The 15,706-nt window shown below is 35.7% G+C and overlaps 1 protein-coding gene across 3 annotated transcripts in view; it reads left to right on the forward strand.

Annotated features, from left to right (window-relative positions):
• The window catches only part of LOC131062620 (transportin MOS14), a 260,300-nt gene that overhangs the window by 111,169 nt on the left and 133,425 nt on the right, over positions 1-15,706 (forward strand). For all 3 annotated transcript variants that reach the window (XM_057996324.2, XM_057996326.2, XM_057996325.2), the window contains 4 exons: positions 2,894-2,969; positions 3,144-3,264; positions 3,504-3,603; positions 3,796-3,877. In XM_057996324.2, the coding sequence (XP_057852307.1) occupies positions 2,894-2,969; positions 3,144-3,264; positions 3,504-3,603; positions 3,796-3,877 (379 nt within the window). The remainder of the gene's footprint in view (positions 1-2,893; positions 2,970-3,143; positions 3,265-3,503; positions 3,604-3,795; positions 3,878-15,706) is intronic.

The following is a 15,706-nucleotide window of genomic DNA, read 5'->3' on the forward strand; positions in this document are numbered from 1 at the left end:
ATTTCTCTTTGGGGGTATATGACCAGTTCCATTTGACCAATGTCCAAATGTGGTCATTTCTTTGCTTAACCATTAGCCATAGGAGTTTCCTTGGATTTTGCATATTTGGTTGAGAAAAGACTTGAATTAGCAAATTTCAAGAAAATATAGATGGGATTGAATTGGATTACAAACTTGATGAGATTGATTCTCTCAATGAAAGATAATTACCTCTGAGTCAAATGATACATTTTTTTTTTTTTTTTTTGTATAATACTACTTCGCATTCCCCTTGCTCGATATGGTAGGTAGAGATGATTATACCAGACAATTTACAGAAACCGAAACCATTTGGAATGGTAGGACCTCAATAATGCAATTTTGAACTCTTTTAGAAATGTTATAAAGGAAAACCTATGAGTTGTTTCAAAGCTTTGTGGTATGTAACCAAACTTCTGCAGATCTCCTAGGCTGCTATCAATGTGGTGTCACCTAGTAAAGTCACATCATCAACTATTTGGGGGTTTGTGAGGTTCTGGTCAACCTTAGCAAAATATTTAGAGTAAGTCTCATCCATTCCAGTATTGATTTTGCCATAATGTTTCTGACAATATTTGGAGTAACTTCCAATGAATTTCAGTCTTTTGCTCATACAAAATATTCCTGTCCATAACTAGCTGTATACCGCACCCATGGTTTATATTAAATCCTACAAGGAATCATCTCTTAGTTGCATCAATTCAAAATGAAAAGGATCATTCTCTTTTGTTTCCTGTTGATAAGAAATGAAGATAATTATTAGTTTGTATGCAAACATCAACTATGAATGACTTCATAGCAGCTTGGTTTGAATGCTGTAGACATTGATAATCTCTTGAATTTTTATTTATTTTCCCTTGTAAACAGTTAGTTGACATTGTTATGATTTTTATTCTCTATCGACCAAGTCACATTATTATTATGGTATGCTCAGAGTTGATACACCTGTGTTCTAGTTTGGCATTATTACTGACCAGAACACTGTTTTCAATGCAACTTAGGTAAAAATTAATTAATAGTATTGACACAAAGTTCAGTGAATGTTGCATTTCACAATAAGTTACCCATAATAACAATGTTGTATAGATATGGCTCTTTTGTTGTCATTTTGACGGCAAAAGATAACAGAGGTTAACTTAGATTCTGTTAAAAAAACTGAGATTTCCTTATGGCTTATTTAGTCTTTGATTGTTTAGCATTATGCATTGGATAGTTTACATTTGAGTTTCTTGTTACACATTTTGCAATTAACAGTTTGTTTGTTACATTTTAAAATTCCCAATTTTCTTTGTGTGCTTTTATATTGATAGATTGGTACTCCACTTAGGAGGGAAGGTCAGGGCTTCACTTAAGTACTCGAATATAATTTTCTCATGTAGATTGGCACTCCACTTAGGAGGGAAGGTCAGGACTTAAGTAGGACTTGAAATAATTTTCACATGTAGTGGAATTAAATCTCCAGATTAAAGGAAGGATAGAGGTAAAAATATTTGAGAAGCAATGACTCATACTATTAAAAAGATAATGAAAGGTGTTGTATCTTAAATTGATAAAGGATGGAATATAATATTTATGTATTGAATTAAAAGGATGATATCTACATCAATGGTAAATAGATTATATTATTAAAGGGCACAATCTATAGGGCCATGCCTTATTCGGTCTACCTTACAAGAGGTTATACTTCATATATATATATATATATGGTAAGGTTTTGCAGCAAGGTAGCAACTAGAGATGCTATGATACAAGCCATTGGAACAAACATTTTTGATAATTTCACTCCATTCACAAACAAATGTTCAAGCCCTCACTGAGTCTTATTTTTGTGGCTTTGTTTTGAGTTCAAAACATAACTTTCATAATTGTCATTAGACAAGACACTTAGTTGGTCAATCTATTTGGTGCATGTCTTGAATATAGTGTCAAATGGAATGAATTTGACGCCAAACCTTCATCTTCCAACATTTGTTTTTGTAACTATGTTAATTTCACTATAAATGTTGATTATTTAGTCAAGGAAACATTGGAGAAATGGCAAAAAATTGGGAAAATTGTGGATTTTCCTAAATCAATAATGAAATCCTTTTAATAAATAATGAAATTATGATATTATTTGATATCACTTAAATTGCAATAAGTCTGACAATTGTGATTAATCAGTGATTTCGGTACATCGGTAAAGATGCCGCATTGACATTATCTGAATCTTGTGTAATTGTTAATCTGCGTACCTTCTCCTTGTATGTAAAGAACCCTGTTGTGGTTCCCCAATTCTCTAGCACAAGAATCGCTTGCTGGACCCTGATTTAGCTAATGCACACAAAACAATTCTTACATATATTGTGTCAATCTTATGCTAGGTATAAAATTATTTTCATGTCTTTTGGAGATTTTGTGGGTGAAGTTTGTTTCCATAACATCTGACTATCTGCTGTAATTGCAGCAATAATGTAATAATGGTTCTTCAATTTTCCAACATGCTATCTTCATAAATCTCCTATTCTGATTGAACCTCAGATCGTTTTACCCCATCAAGTGTTTTGAACCAGCTTCTTCCAATTTATTCTCCTTTGCTAAAATTAATGAGAAAGACCTGCATCAAGTGTAGACTTTAAGACGGTATATAGGGTGTTTAAGTATTGTGCTTCAAATCTCAGTATTTTAAATTTTTATATTCCCTTTAGTCAATCCAACTTTTGATACCCTATTTTAGATCTAGATTTGAATTTCAAAGAAATTGTTATTTTTTATAATCTTATATGGCCTTTCATTTGTAATTACTAATTTATATGCCATATTATAACTTAAATTGTTGATACTGCTTTAGGTTCCCTCTTTCTCTTATTTCATTTTGAGAGTTGCTTTGGTGCAGGATGAAGAAATTGTGAAGGCAATGGCTCGCTTATTTGCTGAAATGGGTGACTGTTATGTTGAATTAATTGCAAGTGGTATGACACTATAATTTCAAGGATTGGGCCTTTTAGCTATCCAGTTGTTTAATTTTTTTGAGGAATGAAGCGACTGGTAAATTTGTTACTTCTGAAATTATGTTTTAAAAGGAATGTTGTTCATAGTTAGTGGTGGATTGTGTTGCTTATTTCTGATTTGTTACAATGCTTTAGGTTCAAATGAGTCAATGATGATAATTGAAGCTTTAGTGGAAGTTACATCTCATCCAGAATATGACATTGCCTCTATGACATTCAATTTTTGGCACAGTCTTCAAACTGTTCTGACAAAAAGGTAACTAATGCAAGACATATTGACTCAACTGATTTTGGAGTTAGGGACTTTAATTTGGCAAATTCAATTGAAAACCTGCTCGATGTTATGTGCTACTGAGCATTATTTGAATTTGATAAGATATTATGTTATTTTTTTTCTTTGTCATATTAAATTTATTGAGAATATCTTTGTATTTTGTTTATAAACTGCATCTTTAGCTCAACATATATTCTGATTGACTTACTAACAATACACAGGGAGTATTATACGTCATTTGGAAATGAAGCTGCAATTGAAGCTGAAAAGGAGAGGAGGTTGACAATTTTTCGTCCAACATTTGAGTTATTAGTATCACTGGCAAGTGAACCGTAACTTTTACGTGTTTTCTAGTCTATGTGAGACAAAACACTTATTGCTAATAGTATACGTTTAATTTTGATGTACTTTGGTTGTTGAGGGGTCTTAAAAGGGATACACGTATAATTAGTATATCAAGATATTTTGCTGGTAGAGGGCTTCTTTTAAATAAAATAAAATTTATCCCTGCAGGTTAGCTTTCGAGTAATGTATCCCCATAATTATGAACGATTGTCCAGGGAAGATCTTGCCGATTTCAAGCGAACTAGATATGGTGAGAACATTATCTTCTTTCCTTTGCCCTTTTTTAATGTTTCAATATTGTGACACTGTTAAGGTGAGAATATTCTCTGGTGGGAATGAGACTTTTGCTCTGGGTAGCTGAAGAGGAATTTCAAATGTCTGCTAAGATTTCATGTAGCAGTTTGGCTTTTTCTTTATCCACATTTGTGAGTAGCATATGAGTTATATAGTTCAAACACTTGGTGAATACTCATTAGACTCACATGTTTCTGCAGCAGACAAGTAACACAACATGCTAGTTACTCAGCATGTCTCTACTGAGACTCACTCAGACTCGAAAAGTTTGACAAGAGAACTCAAATGTTGAAGAAAACCCTAATCTTTTTTAACAATTTTTTTTTATCATTTTTCTTCCACAATTTTGATTACAATGACATGAATTGGTTGTTGGATGCTTTGAAGGAATTATCAACTGTGTCCTAACAAGTAACTAACCCAGGGCATTTCCCTTGTACCCTAGGAGGAGTACGGCAGTACCTTGATCCAGTCGGGGGTTGGCTCCCCCAGAGTCTTCCTCTGATTTAAGAAGAAACAAATCAAAATTATTGTGGGGTACATGGGATTGAAAAAAATATTTTCCCCTTTATTGGACTTGAAATAACAAATTCAGCATTTCTTCCCTGTTTTTATATTCAGCATTTTTTAGTTTCCAAAAGTCTTCCCTGTTAGATCCTGAGTAAGTGAAGTCCATTTAAACTTCTAGTTTGCCAAGTCAATCTTGATTCCGGTTAATACTACAGTGGTCAAAATAAACTTATGTGTTCTCCAAATTCATTCTTTGTTCTGCTTATGTATTGTTAAGTTTATTTTGTGGATTTATATAATTTAATTTTATTTGATGATTTTTACTGACTTCTTCGATAAGTTTCAGTGAATTTTTTTGTGCTACAAAGTTTTAGCGAAGTCCGAGATTTCAAACTATGAGTCAGGAAAAAAAGATACATGTTTTCCACCAAATATCAGGTTTTAAATCGGAAGTATTCAATCAAAGATTTCTTGCTATTATGGTTCAGAACTATGAATAATGATAAAGTTCAAATTTTGTTGTAAATGAAGACTCAATTTACCATTTTCTCACTTAAACCCTAAAGGTATCAGTCAGTTTCCGGGTATTGAAATAAAGAACATTAAAAATTCATAAGACAGAAAAAATGCTGTCTTTTTAATTTCATGCCAGATAAATTGCATAGAGATAGATTGTGAAACTAAAGAAGTGTAAAACATGAAATATGGATTTTGCTAATTGATTTTAAAGTTACCGATTACAATGTATAGCGCATACTCGTTCTGTTTCTCTATGTTCTAAGTTTGAACCGAGAAATCGATTACTAATTGCATAATGTGAACTGCAAATTAGCAAAATAGAAAGGGAGCCTATGAGGCTCTGATCCGCAAGGGGACGCGAATCCATTGACGATGTGATGTCTTGTCTAAGGGTCCTCTTGAGACAAGACATATGAAACACATTATGAATCCTGCTATTTTTTGATAGTTCCAAGTCACTTGCAACTTCACCAACAGTCTTGAAGATCTCATTAGGCTCATAGAAGAGTGGTTTGATCTGTTTAGCTCATTACTTTTGATGTAAGTTTTCTTAAATGGATGCAATCTTTGAATGATCATATCTCTAATGTCACATGACTATTATATGCAGTTTTATTTGCAGAGAATTTCTGTCAATTTTGAGCTTCCTGGAGGTGATCTTGAGTGATTTTGACATATCTTGGCTATGCTTCACCAAGTAGCTAGTTGTTGGTACTCTAGTATCTATCAACACTAAATCAACAAATTTTAATGCATTTTAGCCATATATTCCATGAATGTAGACATGCTAATTGAAATATGGTGGGTTGTTCTAGCAGTATCCTGTCAAATGTAACCACTTAATAAAATCTGATTGTTAATTTGAAACATAGTTTGTCAAGTAGCTTTCAACCCACTTGTTGGTTGAAAATTTTGTACACTCGAGGAAATATACAAAATTATGGTTTCAACCACAGTGTGCGAGTATGATACTCTCCTAATTAAGGGAAGGCTCCCCCTATCTATCTAATACTAAAAGTAAAATAGGATGGAACAACAATCTTTTTTTTTCTTTCAAGAAAGCCAATATCCTTCTCTCCATAGAAAAGTCATAGCAATTTAACGTAAAATAGTAGTAACAACTTTTGAAATGAAGTGAGAGAAAGGAAATGAAGTTTCTTGAAAGTTCAAAGACTTTCGTCACTTCCTTCGAGACGGAATAGCAATATCAAGCTCAAAGTCTTGAATATGTGAAGTCCTATCTACCCTTTTCTATGCTAATGATATCAAGGACAAATTATAGCAGCACAAAGTGTGAAATATCTTATTCCCTTCTACACAAGACAGCAAGAACTAGTAGTGAGCTCAAAGACTCTCAACTATTTCTTATCACAAAATCTTTTTCTAATTTCTTTCAAGAACAAGTGTAAGCACAAAGTCTTACAACTCTTTCTAGAAGAATGTTTACTCTAATTTATATTAACCTCCAATACTTGCAGCACGAAGACTGCACATCAAATTTGATTAAGCTCTCTAAGAAACACTTGCAAGAAAGATAATATGTAACACAAACTCAAGAATGTAGCACAAAGACTCAAAACTTGAGCAATATTTTTCTATTCCTTTCAATTCTTCAATTTACACAGAAAAGCTCAAAGACTTCTTTGCTGCAAATTTGGTAGAGTTTTTGCTTGCTTTCTAAAAGATAAAGATTACAATAGACCCCCTCAAATGTTTATAGGAGAAGAGTCTTGAGAAAAAGGTGGGAAGATCCTAACTAATTTGAGAAATTCTCTCAACCACCAAGACTTATTCAATAACTAACTTATGACTTATTCAAAGTTACAAGTCCTATTCTAAATTGACTTGTTACTCGTCTACTTGTAATTACAAAAGTGCAAGTAATGACTTGACTTGCAATTTACAAAATGTTTTTACAAGTAAACATGTCAAAAGAGAAACTACAACTAAGAGATTAGAATTATGAAAAATGCAACTAAGTGTTGAAAAATACTTAGGTTGCAACATGTGAATCTTTTGAACTTCTCGATGATCATTTGCAGCTCATCAGGATTCGGTTCATGGGTATTCATTGCCATGATCATGGTTTTCACAATAACATCGCTACAACGAAGGACTGTGGCATTATTCTTCTCAAAGGAAGACTGAATTTCCTGCAAGAAGACTTGATAGGCAACCAAGGTTTGAATAGATGCAACTGAAAATGGTTCACTCTTCCACTCATGATGAATCTTCAACTGTAGATTTGAGAGAACCCTTTCTTCTGATAATAACTCTCCATTGTGATCCATGATATTGCAAGAAGCTTTCTCACAACGAGAAACAATATCCTGAAATACTTCCAATCGCAGTCTCATGGTATCATCAATGTCTTCAACAAGTGACTTGAGAACAAGGGCTTTGTTCTCCAAGAGCTCCTGGTATTCTAGATACACAACCCTCGAAAGAATAACTTGATATTCTAGAAGAACACTCAATTTTTGCTGAGGGATTTTGAACCTAGTTACCAAGCTATCTTCCACCTTTTCCAAGTTTTGTTTGAAAGCATCAGAAACTTGGTTCAATTGTTCTTCGATGGTCTTCAATTTGACCATGATTTGGAAAACCTCCATCAAAAATTGTGCACATAAGTCATGAAGCTGATCTACCCAAGATTCCAATGCTTGTACCTTTTGAGCAATTTTCTCAACTCCCTGAATTGATTCTTGTGAATCGGAAGAACATGAAGGATTACTCCCTTCACTAGCAGGTTTTGTGATTTTATGAACAATTGCAACAAGTTGCCTATTCTCCTCTTCTAGCTTGTCTTTCTTCGCTAGAAGCTCATCATACCGCTATACTTGTGAAGCTATTGATTGCTGGGCATCATGCTTGACCACTTCATGCATTTGCTTACCCAATTCTACCCTTGTGACTCTGTAATCAGCAACTTGCATTTCCTTGTGTGACTTATCTACAAGGGGCTCAACAATTTCTGCCACTTTCATCTTGTTGCTGTCAATTGTTACCCTTGAGATCGTCTTGGCTCTTTTATCAACCTTGGGCCTGGATTGCTTAAGCTACTGATAATCAAAGGTATCAGGAGAATTTTCTTGCTTCTTTCTCTTGGGAGTGAAAGAACTAAGCCATGGAGGTAAAGCCATTAGTTCTCCTTCAGTAGCAGTTGAAAGCAAAGGAGAAGCAGTTTTTGTTTGAACAACCGTGGTCATTTTGGGGGAAGTATCTGTCTGGATGGCAACCATGGCTTGATCGGTAACCAAAGGGCATGAAGATTGTTTCATAAACTCCTCAAAGCTGGAAGTAGAGGTATCAATCTATGACAAATGAATGCATGCAGGACTATCCTCGAAGATTTCCAGCAAACTCTCTTGTTGATGATCAAGAGGTGGCTCAATTGCTGAAATGGGAACGACATTCTGAGGGGAGTCATCTGCTACTGTGTCAGGAGGAGATAGAGGTAGCTCCATGGGAATTGAGGAGGGAATCTCATGAGATGATTCCAAAGCTAGTGACTTAGGAGCATCATCTGATTGCGGTCCTTCTTCTGGATCATCAGGATCAATCACATGAATGTGAAGTTGGGATTTTTCCTTCCCACAAACTGTCGCCTCCTCAGGAGGAAGCACCATTGGCTCAACTGCTGAAATGGGAATGACATTCTGAGGGGAGTCATCTTCTACTGTGTCAGGAGGAGATAGAGGTAGCTCCATGGGAACTGAGGAGGGAGTCTCATGAGATGACTCCGAAGCTAGTGATCATGAGATGACTCCGAAGCTAGTGACTTAGGAGCATCATCTAATTGCTGTCCTTCTTCTGGATCATCAAGATCAATCACATGAATGTGAAGTTGGGATTTTTCCTTCTCACGAACCGTCGCCTCCTCAGGAGGAAGCACCATTGCCCGACTAACCCGCAACTTGATCCTTGTGCCCGAAGATGATGTACCTTGTTATCTATCTGAATCTCAGACTTACGCCCAAGGGGTCCTGTAGAATCTTCTTTTCCAACCTTGATCTTGATGAGCCTAACACCATTACCTTTGAGCCAAGTGTTGGTGTTAGCTAGGATGGGCTGAAATCTCTCAAGAATGGAAGTGCATTCTTTGTGTGACCACTGGATTAAAGGAAGTGGGGCTTCATCAACTCTTCGTGAGACGTACTCTAGATCAAGCACATTCCCATCATCAATCATCCCTTGCAAAATGTCCACTAGGTTCAAATCAATAACCTGCTCAAGGGTGAGCCTGCAATAATCCATCTTAAGAACCTCCTTTTCTGTACGAAGATCCACCCAGATATCTTCTATGTGATGCACATGTATGAAGGACTTTTTGATTCTCTCCTTCATACCTCGGTAGTCAAAATCTGCCCTTGACTTAAACCTTTTGAGTTTTATCTCCTGCATCTCGGTCTCCATAGCTTTGGCTTTGGTGGATGTGATGAGGGAGTACCGGCCAATCTTCAATGGGTTAGTTGTAGAAATCCCCATTCCAATACTATGCTTGACAGATTGATGTGCATGAACTGCCATGTTCTGTCTTCCCAACTCCATAAGAATAATCTTATCAGTTGAGTATCTAGGGAGCATGTATGGCTGCCCACTGTAACATTTAACTCTCATGTAAGTGAAAGTCGGGAATGGAAGGAACAAGCAACCATATTCATTCACTCTTTCCCATGCCTCATCTGATACTCTTCCATTCTTTAGAGTCTTGTCAAACTGACACATGAAATAACCAAAGAATGCTTTCTGAACCTTTCTGAAATGTAATCTGCTGGGTCTCAAAGGCAGCTGGTCATAGTACTCCCACATAGGTATAAGCGAGTGATCAACCTTGGTAGAAAGGCCAGGGAAGTGTCTAAGTGATGTTGCTAGATACACAAGTATGAGTTCATATAGAATGTCATGGTAGTAGGGATTGCTGCAAGTTGTTCACACAAAGCGTCACTGATAATTTCTCCCCATGAGATGTGATGGGACTGCCTTATGAACATGATAAACTGATAAATCCAAGGGTCAAAAACATTAGAATATTCTAGTCCCAACATCCTGTTGAGAAGAGTAATGATGTCTCCAATTTCCCACTTGAAGTTACAATGGTACAACTTAGCCCACCTTGTGATAGCGACTCGTGGCTCATGGATCCACCTGTTAATGTGGCGTTTGCAATCCTTCTCTCTCTTGACATGGTATTCAGCTGCACTATCTTTGGAAATCTCCATATACACAGGTGCTGACGGTATTCTGAAGACTTTCTCAATAGTATCCACATCAAGGCGGATTATTGCCTCCCCATCATCATTTCTAATTGTTCTTGTCTCCTTGTCAAAATGGTGAGCGCAAGCAAGAACAAATTCAGGTTCTAGGGCAGCCACCGAAAAATAAGATGCATGATGAATGTGGCTGTCCAACAACCGGTACATATTACTATCCCACGGATCCTCCACCCTTTTGATGAATTCTGACATGTCAACATGCTCAATTTCCGTATCCTTGATATGATCCAAAGGAGAGGAAACTTGTGAAGGGGAGACCTCATTCTGGCACTTGTCATATTTGTATTTCATCTTCTTTGGAATGGAAGATGATGGTAAATCTGACATTGAAGAACAATCTGACACACTGCGATGAAGACTTAAAAGTGTCAAAGCAACATCAAGATCAGCTGCAACTAATATCTTTCCTTCTTCAAATGGGAAAAACTCTAACCTTTGCACTTCACAACTTTGTGAAAGGAGGATGGGGAATAAATAAGGATGCTCAAAATTTGGCTTTTGACCAATTTCGGATCTTGGGGAATGTTTTACAAGTATACAAGTGGGTAAGAACAAATGTGGAATCGAACTTTTAAAACCTGAATGCAAGTATACTTGTAAAAAGGAAAATGAAGAAGTGGGTGAAAAATGAGATTTTGACATGTGGGAAATGGCGGGAATGGTATGTACGGATAAAGGCAACGAGTATGAACGAAAATGGAAAGATTTTGGGAAGATCATTTTCAAGGAAATGGGAAGAACTTTTCAACTTGTAATCCGGTTTTAAAAACCCGATTTTGAAAGGACGAGTATTTTCCAACTTAGAAATTTGGAATTTCACCAAAAGATGATTAAAATATTCCAACCATAGGGGAAGATCAATTATTTTCATCTTACCTGCAATTGAGATTTAAAATTCCGAATGCAAGTAAAGAGGAAAATTGGGGAAAGACAATGCAATTCACAAATTGCTTTGCTAAGGGGAAAATCTCTCTCACAAAACTGATTTTAAGCAAGAACTAACATATATACAAATTGACCAAGGAAACAAAACAATTAAAAGCAAGAAATAAAATACAAAGAAGAAAGGAAAGAATCATACCTTGATCAATCAAAGTGTCCTCCAAGAAGCAAGAAGTAATCCTTGAAAGAGAAGACAATGAACCTCTTAAATAGACAACAAACCATGCTCCAAACCCTAGCCACGTTTTTGCCAAAATGCCATATGTTGTATAAACAGCAAAAATGGCCACCAAAATGGAGGAAGAATAGGTCAAATCTTCATGGATATCCCACGTAGGAGAAGCACAAACCAAAACGCCTAAGTGTTTAGTGAAAACGTGGCATCCAAACTCCAAATCGTGGCACTTCAAAAATGGTTTGAAGAGGAAAAAACGCAGTCAAAGAAGCATGAAATGGCCACCAAACAAGAAGCAACATGTTCCCAAGATCATGAAATCTGCCTACAAACCAAAACGCCTCCTTATCCCACGAATTCCTCCACAAAAATCGGGTAGAAATTGTGGCAAAATTGGTTTAGGTCGGTTTAGGAGAGGAAACTATGCTGGTCAGGTTCTTAGCAAGAAGCAACAAGTTTAAAAATGCCTTCAATAACATGCAATCGGGTTTTAGAAACCCTTTTACAAGTTTAAAATGCCTTCAATTTCATTCGTTATGATCATTGATTATGATTCATGAATGATGAAATTTCAAATATTGAGTGTTTGAAGATCATATGACACGTGTAATGTTTGAAATATGGCTCTTATGTTCTCTATATGCATTAATTTCTTTTTGTTTTTTTGTAAAACTACGGTTTTCTTCTTTTCCGAGTCCTAGCCGAGTTTTTTGCCAAGTGACTAGAAAAACAATAAAACATGTAATAGGGAAATAAAATCTCTATTACACTTAAAAAGTAACTTTAAAACTTGTAATAAAGAAATAAAATCCCTATCACATGCTAAAATCACTTAAATAGGAACTTTTTAATAGAATTACAAGTTCTTTTTAATTTATAATTTTAAATTAACTTGTAATATGTCCAAAAATTTCCTATAATGACTTAAAAGCCAAAAAGCAACAAGGGGGAAATAAAAAGTAAGTTACAAGTTCTTTTTTTTTTTCATTAAGTGCACTTGTAATTAACTAAAAGTTTCCCTACAAAGACAAACAAAAGAAAACATAAAACTTGCAACTTGAGGAAAATTTCCCACCTGCAGTTAGGGAGAAAAAACCCGAAATCGAAGGAAAAACATAGCAAACGAACCCATAATGCGATGAAATTTGAAACGTGGTTTGAGGATGGATTGAGGATTGGTTCAGTCCAAGGGTAAGGCGAAATTCTGCCTCGGGAAGTGTGCCTTAAGAGTAAAATTTTCATTTTTTTGACAAAATTTTTATGTAATGGTCCATCATTTTTGAAAACAAAAATGAGGACAACACCACTTATTCACTATTTTTTTTTATCCATTTGTTTGTGGATGATAACTTGTGCTAGGAGTGAGTTTTGTGTCAACTAAATGAAATATTTCTTTTCAAAAAGAGTTGAGGAATCTACTATCTTTATCACTAAGAATCATAGATGGAAAACTTGGCTGGGACTCGCGGAACTCATGAGTCTGACAACGTGCTGAGTCGACTTGCCGCCGACTCGCAAGCTGCGTCCCGACGAGTCTCCTCCTAGGATTCTCGATTTTTAGCTTGTGACTCGCATGAGTCCTAGGTCGGGATTCCCGAGTCCTAAGGTAGGACTCGCGTGACATAGTAAAAATGCCCAGCAAGATAAAAAAACATAAAGTAAATGATTGTTTTCATTTCTTTCTGCTTCTTGGTGTGCAAAACAGGTTTGAAACTTGAAACTATGCGTATGATCATTGATTGTGATTCATGAATGATGAAATTTCAAATATTGAGTGTTTGAAGATCATATGACATGTGTAATGTTTGAAATATGGCTCTTATGTTCTCTATATGCATTAATTTTTTTTTGTTTTTTTGTAAAACTACGGTTTTCTTCTTTTCCGAGTCCTAGCCGAGTTTTTTGCCTAGTCTCGAGTCCGAGGCCTATTTTGGGCTGCAGGGTCCGCAGTGAGTCCGAGTTTTCAAACTTTGCTAAAGAATATTTTTAGGCCAATTCAGCCTAAATACTTCTTTGAAGAATAAATCTGCCACCTAAAGTGCTTTGAGTTTGAAGGAATGAAAAACAAGTGTTCATAGTAAATTTTGCTATCTACAACTACATAAATGCAATTTTTCTCTTGTACCTTGGGAAGCTTGTGATGAAATTTATGAATATATTTCCCATATTTTGATTTGGGAAAGATAGTGGTTGAAGAAAATTTGTTGGAGAAAGACGTTCTAGTTTGTTTTGTTGACAGGTTAGGCATTTTTTGATGTCTTTGAAGACATCCTTCTTTAGGTCCTTCTACGAAAACGTTTTGCTAATTTGTTTGTAGGTCTTGTAACATGTTGGTTGACCTGCTTGTGGTGTATTATGAAAAGTCTTTTAAAAGTTTTCTCCTTCATTCAGGATCCAGTAACTAGGAAGATTTTGTTTTTATGATGAACAAGAGCATGTACTTCTACAGGTCCATCTTCTGTCAAATTGCCATCAGGAAGATTAGTATAAAATGCATATTAGTTTGCGGAATAGTGGCCTTCCAAATGCTTGACTCTCGACATCATAGATTCTTCGTTGTTAATTTAATCATCATCATGGGGAGAACTTGGTCATCATAGGGGCCTTAGAAATAGAAGAAGTAGAGCATAGAGTAGACCTTTTATAAAGAGCATCAACAAATATATTCGTTTTCCCTCTCACATACTTTATGTCAATTATAAGATTGGAGCTTGCTCACCCATTTTGTTGCCTATCATTCAAGTCATGTTGGCCAAGGAAGAACTTCAAGTTGTTATATTTGTCTTTATCACAAGTTTTTTATAGAAAAATTTGTCCAAGACATGCATGATAGCCAACATTTCTTTATTATATATAGGGGATCTCTGTTTCGATTATTCTAATTTCCTGTTTTCAAATGGTATGGGATGTCTCTTATGCATCAAGAAAACTCTAAATTTTCTCTCCTAAAGTATCACATTCTACAACAAATGGTTGTGAGAAATCAGGGATAGCAAGAATAGGGCATGAACTCAGTACTTTTTTAAGTTTAGCAAAAGCTTCTTGAGTTGTTTCTATCCATGCAAAACTCCTTTCTTTGTCATATTAGTTAAGGGTGCTGATAGCAATGGAAGCCCTTGAACAAGTCTCCTATAATAGCTGCAAAGGCCAAAGAAGCTCCTGTCAATGTGGAAGGATGAGGGCAATTCAAGATGGATTGAATCTTGTGTTGGCCCATTTGAACACATTAAGCATTAATGACATGGCCAAGTACAAGTTTTTTGTCACCCTAAACTCACATTTTGATTCTTTTGCAAAAGATGGCTTGCTAATCTAATATTCCCAAGGATGTTATCTAGATGATTCAAATGATCTTTCCATTTCTTATTGTAAATCAAAATGACATCAAGAAAACAAACACAATTTTCCTTGATTGCTGAAATCACGGTTAATGCATGACTGAAAAGTAGCTGGTGTGTTTGTAAAGCCAAAAGGCATGACTATGATTTAAAATGCCCGCAGTGACACTTGAATTCTGTTTTATGCACATCCTCATCCCTTACATAGATCTGATGGTAGCGTGATCTTACATCACTCTTTGTAAAAGACAAAGCTCCATGCATTTCATTGATTAGTTCATCACTTCTTGGAATGTGATACCTGTTTTTGATGGTTCTCTTGTTTAAAGCTCAGCACACATGCACATTGTGCCATCCTTTTTATTCACAAGAACCATTGATGAGGCAAATGGCCTAGAATTGGGCTTGATTTGACCCATTTCTAAGAGCTCTTTGATGGCCTTTTCTATCTCTTGTCATGATAGTTTTATAGCTTTGTTCCAACTCTATGATATGCTGGAATCCTTTGTTAGGTAGTAGTCTTGGAGGCAAATCATTAAGCACCATACGATACTTGTTCAATATGTTTTGAATATCAATATGATTAGTGCATTACTTGTGAATAAATTTGTAGACATGATCAAAAGATTTGCTGCCCAGGCAACTTGTTCATTGCAGGATGCCTTTTCTATCCTTTTAGCTATTACCATTTGCAATGCTCCACGAAATTCCTCTAACACTACATCTTTCCCTAAATTTAAACTTGAGCTGCATGGACTGATAGTTTTGTGAAAACCCACCAAAAGGTGTGCAACCATTGTACACCCAAAACCATGCCAATTTCTCTTAACCCCGCAACATAGAAATTATCACTTAGAATTGTGAATACATTAGCAACAATGACATTGAATCCTTTAGAATCTTTAGTTTTCAGACGTCTCTTGATCACCAAGCATCCATCAATGAAATTGTGGGCGATTCCACTGTGATGTCCCCATATTTGCACTAATGATCTAATAGCATCAAAATACTTATACTTATATGGT

Source organism: Cryptomeria japonica, chromosome 6 (genome assembly GCF_030272615.1).
Source record: "Cryptomeria japonica chromosome 6, Sugi_1.0, whole genome shotgun sequence".
NCBI classification, from domain to species: Eukaryota; Viridiplantae; Streptophyta; class Pinopsida; order Cupressales; family Cupressaceae; genus Cryptomeria; species Cryptomeria japonica.